We start from the raw sequence: 17,833 nt of genomic DNA on the forward strand, positions 1-17,833 counted from the left end.
TGCGGACAATGGGTCTTAATTTCTGGTACATGCTTCCTCAGTTGGTTTGCCCAGTTGATTTCATACAAGGGACGCTATTGGCAGATGGCTGAGAAGTTACCCAACCAGAGCGCGTATTACGTATTAAATAAAACTCCTCAAATATATTGTGAGCACGGGGGCTGTTTGCACCCCTAGAGGATACGGCCGCTCCTCAAAAAACGCTGAAAGATTACCTTCACATTGCTCTCTTCCTTGCTGGGCTTACATGTGGCTGCTTTGTCAAGTGATATGCTTCCCGTACGGTGCTTCGCATACTTAAAAGATCAAACCACACGTATTGATTTTTGATTGTTTGCATTTCTCTCTCTCTGACATTCTCTGCTCCTGACGGAGGGGGTGTGAGCAGAGGGGCTGTTCTCACACTGGCCTAGAGGATACGGACGCTCCTCTAAAAAATGTTGAAAGACTACCTTTATGTTGTACATCCTTGCAGCTGCTTTGTCCGCCGGTGCTTCGCATACTTAAAAGCCAAACAGCCCTATTGATTTTTGTTTGCTTTTTTCTCTCTCTCTCTCTGACATTCTCTGCTCCTGACGCGCACTCCTTTGAAGAGGAAGATATGTTTGCATTCTTTTAATTGTGAGACGGAACGGTCATATCTGTCTTATCATGGAGCACAATTTAAACTTTTGAAAAAGAGACAAATGTTTGTTTGCAGTGTTTGAATAAAGTTCCTGTCTCTCTACAACCTCCTGTGTTTCTGTGCAAGTCTGTGACCCAAGCATGACAATATAAAAATAACCATATAAACATATGGTTTCTACTTCGTGGATTTTCAGCTTTCGCGGTGGGGTTTGGAACGCAACCCTCGTGATAGAGGAGGGATTACTGTAGTTTTGCACCTCACTTATTCATACTCAATTTATACAACAACACATAACTTCTATCTGCGTTTCTAACTGCCTGGATGAGAATAACTCTGTCAATGTAAAGTCTCAAGTCCTCTCCAGAGCAGTAGGTTTCCTGTAGGTAAGTGTTGCCTCTTTACAATTTGTTAATATGGATTAGTTGGATTAGTCGGTTGAATATCATCACTCAGACATTGGTTGTTTGTGTTTAACCCTAACTGCATATTCAATGTTAATGGCACAGACTGGCATAAAAAAAAAAAACATCGTTTGCTGCAGTGTTTAGTTTACCAAAGGCAGCCTCAATTTTTTTTAGGGTTACAAAACTGCCTTTGAGATTCAAGCGTAGTTAACGACAAAAACGCCATGTTTGAACGCTGTCAATGACGTCATCTTCCTAGGATGGTTAACCCTGAACTTCAGTGTGCTTTGTACATCTCAGTCACCATCTTGAGCAGTTCCCCATTTCATTGTGTTTTTAGGTGCTGGGACGGTATTGTGCTTGTACTCATCCATCCTCTTCTGCTTATCCGAGGTCGGGTCGTGGGGGCAGCAGCTTGAGCAGAGATGCCCAGATTGACTTCTCCCCGGCCACCACTTCTAGCTCTTCCGGGAGAATCCTGAGGCGTTCCCAGGCCAGCCTCCCGCTTGGACGTGCCCGGAACACCTCACCATGGAGGCGTCTAGGAGGCATCCTGATCAGATGCCCGAGCCACCCCACCTGACTCCTCTCGATGTGGAGGAGCAGCGGCTCTACTCTGAGCCCCTCCTGGATGACTGAGCTTTTCACCCTGTCTTTAAGGGAGAGCCCAGACACCCTGCGGAGGAAACTCATTTCAGCCGCTTGTATTCGCGATCTCGTTCTTTCGGTCACTACCCATAGCTCATGACCATAGGTGAGGGTAGGAACATAGATCGACTGGTAAACTGAGAGCTTTGCCTTACTGCTCAGCTCCTTATTCACCACAACAGACCGATGCAGGTTCGATCCTCGGCTACAGAAGCTGTGCTTGTACTAGTAAACAAAACTGTCATTCAGTACTAACTTTTTATTTTCTACAGATTTGTTTTATGGAAGAAACAAGAAAAGTGTACAGTCCCTTCCATAAGTAATGGAATGGCATGAACAATATATTATTTAACACATATCTGTCAATACCCAAAACAAAAGCTGAAATTCTGAACTCTCGTCTACTACTCAAACTTAATCTCAAACCCAAACAACTTCAGTGTATAGCAATACCAAATTAATTGGCCTGGATATCTCAATACTTTTGGAGGGGTCTGTAGGTACAGAGGACTACATCATGAAAGGAGGACATAGAGAGACACACACTTGTGTTTGGAAACTTTCTGGTGGCCAGTGTCAAGTGTGGTGATGTGTGATACAGCATAAATGTCTTTTATTCACAAAAATCTTTCCCCCATTGTGTGGCAGGGAAAGGACTTGCGGCCAGTTAGGTGTAGCTTCAGTAAAATAAGCCAGATGCCATGCAAAGCAATCAGGCTTACAGCATTAAGGACAAAGGAATAAATTACTGCTATGATCAAGCAGCTTATGACTCGTCTTCAACGACCACTTAAAAGTGCACAAATGTATTGTGTGTATAAGGGGTATGTGGAGGGAACTTTAGTAAACTTTTTCATATCTACTAAATTAAATGGGATGTTGCTAAATTCTAAATGTCTCAGTTTTACCGTCATATGTAAAATTGAATTATTTATGGTGCTAGAATCAACTGCAAAGTTGTTTAGCCAGAGGGGTCTGAGCCCCTTCCTCTGGCCAATTGCTCTGGTGGGAACTGCCAGGGAGCAGCATAGTAAGATATTAAAAGAACAGAAGTTTAATTCTAAAGCGTCCTTCCAATGCTTACAGCAAACGGACAGTCTTTCCTGTACTCGTAACGTCTTGTAATCAGACATATTGCAATGGCACAGCAGTATTTCCCCCACTCTGGGTTTTCTGACCTCAGCTCAGCTCAGCTGGGAGAACTGGACTTGTCTGGGGCAACAGGAGTTAAACATTGTGATGTAGCCATGGGGCGGCATGCAAGCAGTAATCTTCTACCAGTGATATTAATTGTAGTTTTTATTTTATAAAATTAAGTTGTTTCATTCTAGTTTTCAGTGGAGTCAACAATTTTTATTTTTATTTAGCTTTGTGTTTAAAATTTTAGTTTATTTTATTTAGTTCTGGCCTTTCACATAATATTAGTAAAATTGTAGTTTTTTTTTTTTTTTTCTGTTGCAGGACCACAGATGATGGCCTACACATACTTCAATGCAAGTTATGTTTCAGTCAACAAAATACACTCACAGATCACAATGCTGTTAAACACAGCCTGACTAGCAATGACCAGACAGATGAAGTGGCCTAATGAGTGTAGTCAGCAAGATCCAATGTTTCAACCCAAGACACCAGTCTGTGCAGCACATTGCTGTTAACTTTTAAACAAGCACACATTTCAAGAGATTTTTTCATGTTGCAACGACGTCCATTGCACAGATAGTCACACAGTGAAAATATTCGCTTTGGCGAGCGCCTGTAATGCAGGTACACAGACGAGGTCCTTCGGCCACAGGCGCTAGCAGACTGCACGTTGACGATTTCTGCTGCCAGGACTGAAGCAGTGACGTGCGGTGAGGTTCATGGCTGGTGAGGCTCTGATTCCTTCACAGTGAGATTTACAAATATATGAACCCCAAAGAGTAGCTTATTGACTAAGCAACTGGCAGCAGGCACACTGACTACTGGTTATGTTGCATATCTCATCTCATTCTTTACACACACACACATCGGTAAGGTGCATATTAAGCTAAGAGAGAACGTTACATTTACAGTGGAGAGAGCGTATTTGCTCCTCACCCTCCATGTGTTGTAAATTTACCGTTGCAATTCTACAGTTCATACTCATTCAATACAAACGAAAGTATAGAGTGGTGTACAAAAAAAAAAAGGATTTATTTTTGACCTTAATTGAAATATTTAGTTGTTTTTAAAAGCTTTTAATTCTGATGCTTCAAGATCAAAATGAATTTTAATACAGACTGTTCAACAAATGGATAACAAGAAAAACAAAAGAATATTTTAAGGTCAAATTTTGTTTTTAAATATTGGATTTTTTTTCTGTCTGATCCCATTTTTAATAAAATTGAAAACCGTTTATGGTCATTTGTAAATGAAGTCCATCCGTCTATCCACGAAAATCTCCGTCACTTTCTTGTAAATGTCCTCATTTTCCTTTAGTTTTAAAAATCTTAATCTTACATTTTGGCAGTCAGTCGGAATAAAAAAAAATAAACGCTGCAGTGCACTTGACTTTCTGATATCACTCACTTATTGGCGCCTCTGCGTAGAAGAACAGCAGCAACGAGCTGGTGGGTTCACATGCACCCCTTCAGGGCGGCACGGTACTGTCTGCCTCACCTTGTGCCTTTTCAATGCAGTTTTATGTCCCATCAGCAAGACTAAATATATTAAAGATATTCGCCAGACTGTGGAAAGTCAGTGTATAATAAATGTGTCTGCAAACTTTATATTGGCGACATACAGAGGAACAGCAACAGGCACGCGCCAATTGCATGCATCAACCCAGTATGTGATGGACAGCGCAGTCCGAGGTGAGGCTCGTCGTTTCTCCCCAGTATTTGAACAGGAAATGCGCAAATTCAGTGATTTTGACTATAAAATGATCAATTATTGGAATCATATAGAAAACAAATTTATAGCACAGGCCAGTAACCAAATGTATTTTATGTTATCATTATTAGTTTTTTTTTTTTTGTACTTTTCATGAAGAGCCTCACCTGCTTCCCCTAACCACACATTCTAGTACTGAAGTGCAGTCCTGGTGCCACAGAACTGCTGGACTTCCACTAAGTTTTGATCCAGCTGTTCCTGCACAGAAACTCAGACTCTCTTCTTCTTCTTGCACACTACATTTGCTTTTATCATCATCTGCGATTGCTTTCTACCCACAAACATCTGTGCAAAACTCAACATCGTCAACCACAAGTGCTTACTGCTTCAACCCAACGAGGCACATGTGCTCAACAAACAAACAACAGTCTTTTACGGAAGTTGCGCCACACTATAGTAAGCCCAAGGTGCAAGATCACCATATAGTGAAGAGCGCAACGTAACTGATCGCGCAGGGCGACCTACAAACATCCTTCTACACGACTGAGCCGGACTGAACGAAAATGCGACCGAGGTTTTTTTTAGTTTTTACTCAATTTTCGTTCTTTTTAGTTTGTTCACAGATCACTAACTTTTACATTTATTTAGTTTTAGTTTCTCTGTTTGCCTTAATTTCAGTTCTCGTTCTTGTAAAACGAAAAACAATATTTTAGTTCTAGTTCTCGTTTTTGATATAAAAATATCACTGCCTTCTACTGAAGTTCTGTACTTCTCACCTGATACTGAGGGACTCAGGCAGTGCATTACAGACGATGTTAACTTTTGGGTCAATACTGTGGTAATCTCAAAGACAGTCCCTTGCTTTCCAAACAAGCAGCCCTGGATTACAAAAAACAGCATTCAAATCTGGTGACCAAGAGGCTCTGAAGGGTGAACAGCAAGTGCTGAACAAAACACTGAGTGAAGGAAAAGAAGCTGACAGGGCGGAGACAGAAAAACTCACTCGAACAACATGATGCTTGGAACGGACTGGGCATAAGTACTAGACTCAAGCAATCCAGGGCTCAGGTGCTAGAAGGGGGACACGGACAAAACTAAAATCGTAAAGCAATGTTTGAAATAGATTTTCCCTCCCACTGCTACTGCCAGCCAATGACCAGTCTCTTCACACCATCCCTACTACATCAGCAACTCCTACCATGCCAGCTGGAATGGCCAGTGAAGAGTCCACCTTTGACCATTATTATGGGCTGTCCATAATTGAAGACCAAATAAGGAGACAAATGAAGACTTGCAACTCACGTCATGAAGATATTTGGGAGGCTGGTCCTGGACTATACAAAGTCCTCTTGTGGTAGATCACCTGGACTCACTACAGTCTGTCTATTGGATAAAGATGGGAGTGAAGGATGCAATTATCTATCTGCTCCACAAGGCTCATCTTCACCTGGACAATGCAAGCAGCACTGTGAAGATGATGATTTTGGATTTCTCCAGTGTCTTCAATACCACCCAGTTATGACTGGTCACTATTCCAAGGAGTGGATGTACAGGTGGTGTGCTCCTATACAAGTGCTTGGTGGTCCACAACAATGACAGTGTGGACTGGTATCATAACACAGAGGAACTGCTTTCTTAAGAGACGGTGTTCTTTTAATGTGGGTAGTGACATCCTTCACATATTCTACAACTCTGATAGCCAGTGTGGTGTGCTGGGCTAGTAACATCACATCAGGAGAGGACACCAAATCAACAAGCTAAATAAAAGGACAGGCTCAGTAATGGAACACACATAGTGGCCCCCCTAGAGGTAGCAGCAAAGGATAGAAGGAAAATAAAACCGAGAGCCATTATAAACAATGCTGCTCCTCCTCTCTGTGACATACTAACATGGAGGACTTTCAGCCAATGAATTATTTAGCAGAAGTGTGTCAAGAAACACTACTGTGGGTCCTTTATACCAATGACAATATGCCTTAAGTCATTCTCAGGATATAGTGTGTGTGTGTGTGTGTATCTATTTATTTAAAGAGCTTCTGTAAAAGGCCAAATATCCTATCGACAGATAGATAAACAGAATTGTGTTTCTTCCAAATCACGGCTTCAATACTTAATCTTTTTAAGTGAAGTTACAGTGAGTCCAGTGTGATGATCCTCATAGTTCAAATCTTTTTGAAGCAGTGTTGGCTGAATTACTGTAGAGTTTTATGTGAAAAGGGTAGGGAGGTCAAGGCTCAGTAAAGAGCAAAACAAAAGGCCTTAAACCCCACTTGATTGCTTTCCTTTTTGAGGTTTCAGTTCTTAAACAGCTGATGGCACAGCTTCACAAAGGAGCTGCTCAACTCACAGTGATGTGAATTTATGGAAACTGGCAAAAAAAAAAAAAAGTTTCTCTCGAGTACAGTTACCTGTTTAATAAAAACATCTTTGGCAGATGACCTTGGCTTTCTCAAATTTTGAGGGACAGACTCAAGATTTTTTTTTGCAGCTTAGATGGATGATTGTTACACCTTAGTCAGTTCAGTTGTTGCATTAAAGTTTTCTGTCTACACTATCACATCATCAAACCCATACTCCATTTCCTCTCCACAGGGCGAGAGGTCAGAACTGTCCTACAGCAAGGGATAGATGATTGCAGTCAACTGGCTGTGTATGGGCTATAAGATATTGATGAACTGATGTTACATGAGAACTATCCAAAGGGATTCTGATTTAGATTCAAGACCTTTGCCAAGTCTGAGCATCATGTTTAACTTCTACTGTTGTTTAGAACTGCGGTCCTTAAAATACTGTATGACGATAGTGCCTCGAGATGGTCTGAAATGACACATGACTTTTTAAGATCATACAGTTGGAGGACAGCAAAGCAATGCCACAATTTTCCAAACTCTAAAGCCATCATCCTTCTCAACTACAGTGTGAGTGATGGCATTTGAGGTCTTGTGAGATTTTTTTCATGTTTCAGATGCTGCAAGTAATCCATTGAAACCTTATGTGCAAGTTCCTCAGATCCAGCCTTGACTATCTATACCTGATGGCATACAAGGCCTAGATGCCCTTTGCTTTGTTTGGTGACTTAAATGATCTCTTCTAGGGTTGGTGGTTTTCCCATAGCTGCATTTTCTGCTTTGTCACTTATCACTATGGATTTGAGATTCAGCAGTGATTCGGCTGCAAGACAGAAGCATCATTTCGGAGGAGGGTTCCATCTTGGAGTAGGGATATTTCAGCTTGGTCAACACAGGGTCTGAATTATCTGCAAGAAAATCTGCATATTGCTAGTGCTCATCTTAAAATAAAAACAGTATTCTGAGATATAGCGGGTCCGTGGCACCGAACAAATGGCGAGTTTTTAATAAATAATCCCTTTGGCCACGTACATCTCTGTGGGCGAGCTTACACAGCTACCGGGAGTTGATGGGGTGAGACGCACCTGCACGTGAAGGTGCTATCGTTCTCAATTGCTTCATCGGCTTCCTGCGGTGCTTGATTGAGGCTCCACGTCCACAGAGCCGTACAAGTACGGGCCAGCACAGAAAAAGAAAATTGAAAAAGGAAACCAAAGAGAAAAAAAACAAAAGAGAGAAAGAGGCTTTTAGAACGAGAATGTGGCATTGGGGCAGTGAAAGAGGACGAGCCAGCTGGCTATTGAGAAAGAGAGAAGACAGCGCAGTCAGGGGTCCCACGACGGAGTGAGGGATTGGCACTTTTGGGATGGATTGTACCCACTGATGGTGCTGAAGAGTGGGAACGTTTGAGGTGGCATCCTCTCCTGGAATCAGAGCGATGACTGCGTGGGTGTGAAGGATGACGATAGGACAACTGACCCTGAGCAGTCTGGGAGAGACTGACACAGGCAGCCAGGATTGAGAGGACCACGGCTGCTGAAGTTATTCCCCAGCTGAACAGGCAATGGGTGAGCTGGGAAAGATTTGGAAGGAGCTGGGCTCGGCTCATTTGACCCGGTGACTGGTGGTTTTTAGTCTCGTTTTAGCCTGATTTTAAACGTTTGGACTTTTCATTGTTTTTAAAGATTATTTATTTATGGAATAATGGAGCACTGCAGTTTCTTTTTGGACACTGTTTAGTTTTTGTCTGTAATAAAAGCACTTGGACACTTTCCACCATCCCATTGCTTGGTGTGTTTTGTCCCCCATCTGCCAGTTCATCCAGTTATGTTATTGACGGTGTTGGTTTCGAGAGGCTCCCAAATCTGGAAGAGGGAGCATGGAGCTGGACCCACACCATCAGTGTCACAATATTTCTAAATTGTTCTCATCAGACCAGACCTGGGATGGTCACACTGATGGCATTTGAGAGGGCTCGTAACAGCCGTTCACAGCAGAGGTCAGGCTTTTGTGGTGTCTCGTAGGACTCTGATGTTGAGGTCCTTTGGGACTGTCATTTACAGACAAGTCCGAAATTCATGATTATGTCACTTAAGCAAAGGTCTCTTCAGCTCAAAGTCATATTTTGTATGGTCAGTGTGAAGTGGCTAATCTCCTTCAGGTTGAGGCCACAGATAACCATGTAGTGCAGGAGATGCAAGTGTTTAGATCAGAGATGCATTAGGGTTAGGGTTAGGTTCGGGTTATTGTTAGGGTTGTATGTTTGATCATTTTAGGATGACAAGGTCATTTTTGTTACTCTTCTCAAGAAAAATAGGGCAAAGGTTGGCCTTTCCTACAGCTTCCTTGCCAGTTGTATCATGCCATCTGCTTGGAGCTGCACCTAATCCTTGCAAAGAAATTCCCCAGCAGCATCAGCCCATTTACCTCGAGTATGGCAGTCTGCACCGTGTCTAGATTAGAGTAACATTTTTTTGCCGTTTTTACCAGCAACCACAGTTGGTAAGAGGGAGAGAAGGTGGTGACCAAATGATATTCACGTGGAGCTGGTAAGTCATGAGGCTGCTACTCACTGATGACAATATGAAAGGCGTGTTAGTTGGCTGATCTCGTTTCTGATGAGACGTCCATGGATGATATGATTTTCAGCTTGCAGTCCTCAATGCTTCTTAGGAATTCCAGACTTTAAAGCTGAATCTTGCGGTTTCTACTGTCATTATGGCAGTTCTTCATTTGAGATGCATTTCTCAAGCAGGCTTTGTATATAATGGCTATTATTAAATAAAAACATCTACAGCATGTGTTGTTAAATTAGAATGTGGGAAACTAAATCAACTGAGAAAAACCAAACTGGTCTGTAGATAATGAAGGACAGTGGCAGGCCTGATCTGTGTACTGTGTTTAAAATGATAGCATGAAAATGAAAAACGGCCCTCATGTACCATTTGTGTTTAGAAATGTTAAGGAAAATCCCTTCAGATTCCAGAACTACTGATTTTATGAACTTCAATGATAGTTACCAAGCTCCTAGAATTTTTAAGTCACCATCACTTCTGAAATATATTAATGAACTGTCAAAGCCCTGGTTGTGCACACCATCTAAGGAATTTTAACTTCACAGCAGAACAACAAATTCCATCTTTGGTTTCCAAAATGAAGCTGGCTACTATTCCCTGGACGCAGTACCAAAGTTGGTGAAAAATGCATTACTTGCACCATCCATTCTTAACCTTTGATCGTGCGGCTCCTTAAACACTGGAAGTGCTGAATCTCGGACCTCTGACAAAAATGAATGTAAAAACAAATATGCTCAATAATTACAGACCAACTTCACACACTCACTCTCACTTGGGAGAAGAATCAAACCTGCAATTTCAGTCTGAACCTCCTTCATTACAACTTCTATGAAGAGTCTGGTCACAGTACAGGAGGAGGAGGAAGAAGAAGAACTTGGGTTGGCATGGTATTCTGATGTATTCTAAGCAAGAAAATTAGCGCTACATACAGATATCATACAGTTTGTTAGATATTATAATAAAACAGTAAAGGCTTGAAAACTACAGTATGTTGGGCATTAAGGCACCTTTCTTGTGTAGTGTAACAGAATGTGAAGCAATGTACAGAAACTCTGTACAGTGAGAATACAGTACCCTGGACAGAGCAGCTTGGCTTGTTGCTGCCACTACTGTCACCAGGAGAAAATGTACCAAATGACAGTACCTCATAATTACTGGTGGCAGTTAGACGTGACATACTGCAGGGCCCAGGACTGCTGCTACTTTACATGGTACTGCTGCATCTTCTCTTTTGAACAGATGCAGTTTCTCCTACTGTGTCTTTAACTGATTCACTGATTTAAAAGAAACTGAAAGAGCCATGAAAACCAGTGCTTAAGATATTGGAAAACAAGAGAACCCCTTCTGTCAATGTAATAAGAAAGAGAATGAAAACTTAGGATTCAAGAGTTATGGACAATACCAGCTTTCCTCAGTTTACTTCAGTCCAGACCGTTGTGGATTTCAGCTCGAGTCTCTGATATCCAACTATAACCAGAGGAGCATGAAGCTATTTCTCTCTTCTTACTCTGCCTGCTCTGAAGGACCATGTGCTCTCCACAGTGATATAAGCACCAATGACTTCTATATGTGTTCTTGGATGTAGAGGTTTGCTATCTGCAACTAAATGTGCAAATTCTCTGGGCCAGTACTCTTTGAAGGGCTCTTGCTATAAAACAGAAACCTGAATGGAATTTATCACCGACTAGTACAGCACCAGAAGTGCCTCGACAGTCACTGTCTTTAGTAGTCATTTTTACAAAAACAATACAATAATTAGACACCATTGCTAACAATCCCCTACATAGTTGCTCTTCTTGGTATCTTGTGGTGTCAGTGCTCTACTACTGAGGTAGTCCTTCCCATTAAATAAGATACCTGAGATACTGTCGGTATGGAATGACTGGATGGAAAGGTTCTGCTTTCAGTCTGGACAGCCCAGCACAGACTCGGAGGCAGGCGGGTGGCTGGGTGGGCAGCCAGTTGGCTGAGGCCTGCGAGACTCTGGCTTTGTCTCTTGTGGCTGACCGTAGACCACTTAGAGGTTTATTTATTTCATGGACAGATATGCCTATTTCCATTTATGTTAGTTCCAAACTTCTTTATTTGCCTGTGTGTTTAAACAAAGCTGTGTCCTTATGGGTACTAATTTTATATTTAGTAACTTATAAAATTTATAGATGAATTTTACTTAAGAACTTGTCAGCACTCTGCCTGCACTCAATGAAGAACGCGTGCTATACAAAAAATAAACTGAACTGAAAACTGAATTATGGTCATCTGGTATTTCTAAACATTTCCCCTGATAACTTTCATTTATCCACTTACACGTACACAATAGTTTTGAGAATCTTTATCAGTGCACGTATACAGTAATCCCTCCTCCATCGCGGGGGTTGCGTTCCAGAGCCACCCGCGAAATAAGAAAATCCGCGAAGTAGAAACCATATGTTTATATGGTTATTTTTATATTGTCATGCTTGGGTCACAGATTTGTGCAGAAACACAGGAGGTTGTAGAGAGACAGGAACGTTATTCAAACACTGCAAACAAACATTTGTCTCTTTTTCAAAAGTTTAAACTGTGCTCCATGACAAGACAGAGATGACAGTTCTGTCTCACAATTAAAAGAATGCAAACATATCTTCCTCTTCAAAGGAGTGCGCGTCAGGAGAGAGAGAGAGAGAGAGAGAGAGAGAGAGAACAAAGCAAGCAGTCAAAAATCAATAGGGCTGTTTGGCTTTTAAGTATGCGAAGCACCGCTGGTACAAAGCTGTTGAAGGCGGCAGCTCACACCCCCTCCGTCAGGAGCAGAGAGAGAGAGAGAGAGAGAGAGAGACAAAGAGAGTGACAGAGAAAAACAAAGTCAAAAATCAATACGTGCCCTTTGAGCTTTTAAGTATGCGAAGCACCGTACAGCATGTCGCTTCAGGAAGCAGCTGCACACAGAAGGTAGCAACGTGAAGATAATCTTTCAGCATTTTTAGACCAGTGTGCCTATTGTCTAGGTGTGCGAACAGCCCCCCTGCTCACACCCCCCTACATCAGCGCAAGAGAGAGAGAGAGAGAGAGAGAAAGTAAGTTGGGTAGCTTCTCAGCCATCTGCCAATAGCGTCCCTTGTATGAAATCAACTGGGCAAACCAACTGAGGAAGCATGTACCAGAAATTAAAAGACCCATTGTGTTCAGAAATCCGCGAACCAGCAAAAAATCCGCGATATATATTTAAATATGCTTACATATAAAATCCGCGATAGAGTGAAGCCGCGAAAAGCGATATAGAGAAGGATCACTGTATCCTATTTCCTTGTAATGCATTATCTTAATCTACCATTTAAAAACTCTAAGCAGACATGACAGAAGGAAAAAAAAAAAGAAAAAACAAACGAAAGCAGCACAATGAGGTCATTTTGTGAGTCAAGTGGAGTCGCACAATCGAAACATGCAGATGGAGATGACAAAAATACAGTGGAGGCTGACATGGAACACATTCACAGCACAGCATTAATGTCTTTCTTCTGTGTTATGCTGTACATACCGACAGGATTTCAACACTCTGAAGCCACACATGCGGCAAAGAAAAAAAAAAAAAAGCCCACGTGTTATTTTGGCACAACAAAAAGCAGTCGTTACATACAGTAAAGTAAGCCTTAAGCCCTAAAGACAGCTTTGCACTCCTTAATCAGAAGAAGAGCGGAAAATAAACTGAAGAATTTACAATTATAAGCAATTCTAAAAACGAGCTATTTGAAAATGATTATTCGCTACAATGAAATTTAAAAAGTTTAATATCATACTACTAAAATATAGATTTGTCAATTAAGGCAGAACAATGCATGTTTGAAGAAACCAAGAAAGTGTTGCACTGACCTCTTGAAAACCGCTGTTTCAGTTTTGGCATCAACAGTAAGGCTGACTGTCTCCTTCATGGAGCCATTTGTGACAGTTTCCGTTATTCTATCTGCTCCACCATCTTCCTCTTCCTCTTCTCCATCTAAACTGGACTCCATCTTTGTGCTACATAATGCTTGTGGATTCCCATCTGCAGGCCACCTTTCCAACTCTACAGAGACACGTCATTGCAGGAAATTACAGATCTATCCAAAATACTGACATTTGGCTATATTAAGTATTTGTCACCTAGAAATTTATGATGTCTCCGTATGTAAAAATGTGGAATTAACAATTCAATTGCAACTGGGGAATAAATCTTCACAATATTAGAATGAAAACTGAAATTCTCAAATAAAACAAAAACCAATTGTTATCAAGGCCTGAAATAAAAACAACTCGACCCGCTGAGTTTTAGACTTGCTTAATGACATTAAGTGCCCACCATGACCCACCATCCACTGATGGACGATGTTCAATTACTTTCCCACATGTGTCAATTTCTTATTAATCAGCTGCATACAATACACACTACACCACAAGTCCCGTCTTGGGTACCTTTGTGCCTGCAGATTTTTAGTGAGAGCACATTTACAAATTAATGATTTCTCTGGTATAGTAGCCAGCCTTATATTTTCCCTTATTTTTACATTCATAAGAGAGCTCTAACATGATGTTTTGATTTAAAAGAAATTCATAAATTTGTACTTTCACCCACAGTTTTAAAAACACTATTTTCCTATCTTCTTTGTCTATAGAGTAAATAACAGAAGAAAAATTGCTGGCCAGTTAAACAATCACAGTGATTAGAAGATTAGGGAAACTGGTTTGAATTAAAACCTGCAGCCACAGCGGCACCCGGGACTGAACTTGAATACCCCTGCTCGAAATAAAACACAGATGCCGGGGATATTGATTATTTACATTAGAAAAGTAGGGCTTAGTTTTAAATAAATCATGTAATATTTAATACAAAACATTCTCAAACGACTAAGCTTTCTAACAAAACTGAACCAGATTGTTCAAAAGTCAGAAGCAAGAGAATGTTAAAGAGAACTCCTCAGTGGTCAGGCAAGGACTCAGGAAAGAAACAGAAAAATGAGCAGCATAAGAACAGAAGTGTGAACTGCGGTCAGAAAGGGAATTAGAAACAACAAAAAGCACTGAGAGCAGAAAGGAAAAATAAAACAAAGAAAAAACATACAAGGAGGAGGTCCGGTGCATTAAAAATAAAATACATACGACAGGGCACATGCTCTCCATAGCCACTAAACCATTTTTATAGAACACGGAGGAACATTAACTAGAATCAAAAAGCTCACGTCACCAACACATAACATTTACTGAAGGAAACTAAGATAGATTTTCTTACATATTGTACATTAGTGTGTGTTTTGATGGCAAATTCACTGAATGTTCATCTAGAAATTATCATCTTAGGGCAGCTATGACCCATAAATTTCTTGGTTTAAATTTAAAATAAAATTAAATATAAAACTTCTCCGACTGTCACCTTCAAAACACTTTTCTTCACATTCAATACACGTGTCCAGAGCATCTCCCATTCCTGTACTCTTCTTCCATTGCCAAATCGACAGCCCCCTCTGTTTTTTTGCTCTCTCTCTCACGTAACAAATTTTCTACCCTTTAGTCTCAGTTTTAACTGAGAACAAAAAGAAGTCACGGGGAGTGAGATCTGGTGAATACTGGGGGGTACAAAGCAGCAACCACAATGCTACTGATCAAAATCGGGGTGTGCAGCTGTGCGGTCCTGCTGCAAAACGAAGTTTTGTGCTCCACTTTTCCAAGGCTTTTTTTTTGCTGATGTTTCCTTGCGGACGCTTCGGCAGTTCAATGTAATGTTGCTGTTGTCAGGAAATAAACTCTTTGCAAACAAGACCATCAATGTCATAAAACATGATCATTTTGTCTTAAACTACCACTGCTGGCTTGGAGGACAAAAACAAATCTCAGCAATCACCTTTGTGATTACAGAATAAATGCTAGAAATTACCTCAACACAGCACTCGATGAACCACACTTGTAGTGGGACTACAATACCTAGTGGCACACTCAATAACTATACAGTAAAACCTTGGATTGCGAGTAGCTTGGTCTGCAAATGTTTTGCAAGACAAGCAAAAATTTTTAATAAATTGTAACTTGATAAATGAGTAGTATGTATACGCGCTGTCTGCAGAGCGTCTTGTGATCACAACTGAGCCGGTGGTGGTTCTAGCTCTCACTGCAGGATTGTGGGTAATCGTCTCCCATGCTCGGTTTCAGTTGGCGTATACTGCTTAGTATAGCATTGTGACCACGTGTGTGTCCATAAAGCATTTTTTTATTTTGTGTCCAAGTGTAGTGACTGTTCTTTAGTAGCGGTATTAGATTAGGGAGACGTGTAAAATGTGGGAAAGAGTGCAAAATTTTGTAGAAAAGTACCTCCCGAATAAGGCTGTAGCAGTGCGAGCAATGAATCTGTTTAACGACAACACAATGTCACATTTCCCTGAAATCCTCAAAAGGAAGCAAAAGCAAATGTCACTGGATGGTTCCTTGTTAAAGTCACAAGAAAAAGAAAGAAGATTCCAGTGAGCCAACAGATAGCAGTGATTGAGTTAGTCTTAGTCAAAGTCGTCCTACACAATAACCCTCCTGCTCATCTCCCTCACACCAGCCACAATTCTTTTCAAAGGTAAAGTGCAGGTTAATTTGTTTTATGTATTTTACTTTATATTTTGGATTAATCATTTTTATATGGATATTTATAGGTTGTGGAACGAATCATCCGAGTTTCCATTAATTCGTAAGGGAAATTTGCTTTAATATAAGAGTTCTTTTGATTACAAGTGTTTCCGGGAATGAATTATTGACCAATTCCAGGAATTTTTGGGCCCTTCCTCATATTCCAGTTGAGGCAAAATCCTGTTCTTTATTGAAGGCACCAGTGAGTGGAAGGGTACATGCAGGTAAGAGTTTCACTGGACTCTACACATGTGAGAATAAGGACTCTCTAAACACGTATACAACATTTATACACACACACACTTTACATCATTGATTAAGGCTGCAGTAGCTAGGAATTTATTAAAGTCCTCCTATTTAAATCAAAGTTATCAGGTCCAATTCTAGAAACTTTAGTTCATTGAGTGTAACGTAAACAGTGGAAGTTTTAATAGAAGCAATTCCAAAAATGAAGGACAGGTGCTTTAGTCAACATTAGTTTAGACCGAGTTTCATAAAAATGGAAAAGTTCCTTAGGAAGTAACAAACATTTAATCCGAGATATATATGCAATGTGATATTCAAAAATGGAGTCCTCATCACTGTATAAACTGCGGCTAAACTGCTCAAAGAAGGCAACCATAGTTTAGGGTGTGAGATTCTTATTTTTGGAAAAATGTGAGATACTAAAACTGGTAAGAGCTGTCACTCTTTATCTTGATAACAATGCAATTAACAGGCCAATTAAACTACGCTAGAGGAGTGGTGCTCCATCTCTGCCTCTCCAAGTTATTAAAGATTATAATGGTACATTAAACAAAAAGTATAAGGCACACTTTGTTTATTTTTTGTTTTTTGACTTTAATTTGCGATAACGACACCAACAAACATAAGAAAAAGATGCACAACATATTGTGTATGGCAGACTCTTTCCAGATTTGGTGCTAAGTGTACAACACTGTGTAATTGCTTAAAATATTAAAGCTAAAAAAAAAACCCCATGATTTTGAGTCAGCCTCGTGTTAAGGGTCTTGAAAGCAGCACACAAACCAGACCGGCTGATCCAAAGTGGTCATCTGTCATTAGCTGTTTATCAACAAACTGTCCCCCTTACCTGGCACCAACAGTTTTGTTTTCTGCTCTACTTACTGTACATGAGGTGCCCAGCATGCAAAAATCTACCTCCATAATTGCCATAAGAAATGATAACTTACCTTCATAATTGGATGTTAAATTCACACCGAGAGGATCAGGTGTCTCAGAATTGATTTCCATTGCCACAGGAGAACTGCTTCTTAAGGGATCTTTAGGGCTATAAAGAAACCAAATATCATGACCCAGGTTTAAGTGGACAGTACCACAATGGCTCTTAAACCTACACAGACTTTATGGCATTTAGGACCTGCTAATCCTAATTAAGAAACAAGTCCAGGCTGGCATTTTACAGCATTTAAACGGCTTTTGGACTCATCTTGAATTGATATCAAAATTTGGATTGACAAGTCGAGTGTGATGGCAGCCAAAAACTAATCATAATGGATAATCTTCAGTCATAAAACTGAAGGTCAGGCCATTGCAATGGTGACTTGTGAACTTAAGGGACCCAAAGTCGGGTCAAGTTAATCAAAAATCTCCAAGTCAAGATTTCTTATGAGGAAGACTACGGTGACGTGAGATAAGACATACACTACAACATGTACAATCAGATAAAAGGAGTAACTGACATGTACAAATGTTGATCACTGAGTAACCTAACTGAAGACGGTGCAAATAACTCCGTGT

The 17,833-nt window shown here is 40.7% G+C and overlaps 1 protein-coding gene across 5 annotated transcripts in view; it reads right to left on the reverse strand.

Annotated features, from left to right (window-relative positions):
- ppp6r3 (protein phosphatase 6, regulatory subunit 3) overlaps window positions 1-17,833 on the reverse strand; it is a 163,914-nt gene that overhangs the window by 9,147 nt on the left and 136,934 nt on the right. For 4 of the 5 annotated variants that reach the window (XM_051923420.1, XM_051923422.1, XM_051923421.1 and 1 more), the window contains exons 22-24: window positions 17,266-17,363; window positions 13,304-13,496; window positions 12,972-12,989 (exon numbers count right to left, since the gene is read on the reverse strand). In XM_051923420.1, coding sequence (XP_051779380.1) covers window positions 12,972-12,989; window positions 13,304-13,496; window positions 17,266-17,363 — 309 coding nt within the window. The remainder of the gene's footprint in view (window positions 1-12,971; window positions 12,990-13,303; window positions 13,497-17,265; window positions 17,364-17,833) is intronic. The other variant, XM_028796152.2, reaches the window with a different exon arrangement.

The sequence above is a fragment of the Erpetoichthys calabaricus genome, chromosome 2 (assembly GCF_900747795.2).
Source record: "Erpetoichthys calabaricus chromosome 2, fErpCal1.3, whole genome shotgun sequence".
Taxonomy (NCBI): Eukaryota; Metazoa; Chordata; class Cladistia; order Polypteriformes; family Polypteridae; genus Erpetoichthys; species Erpetoichthys calabaricus.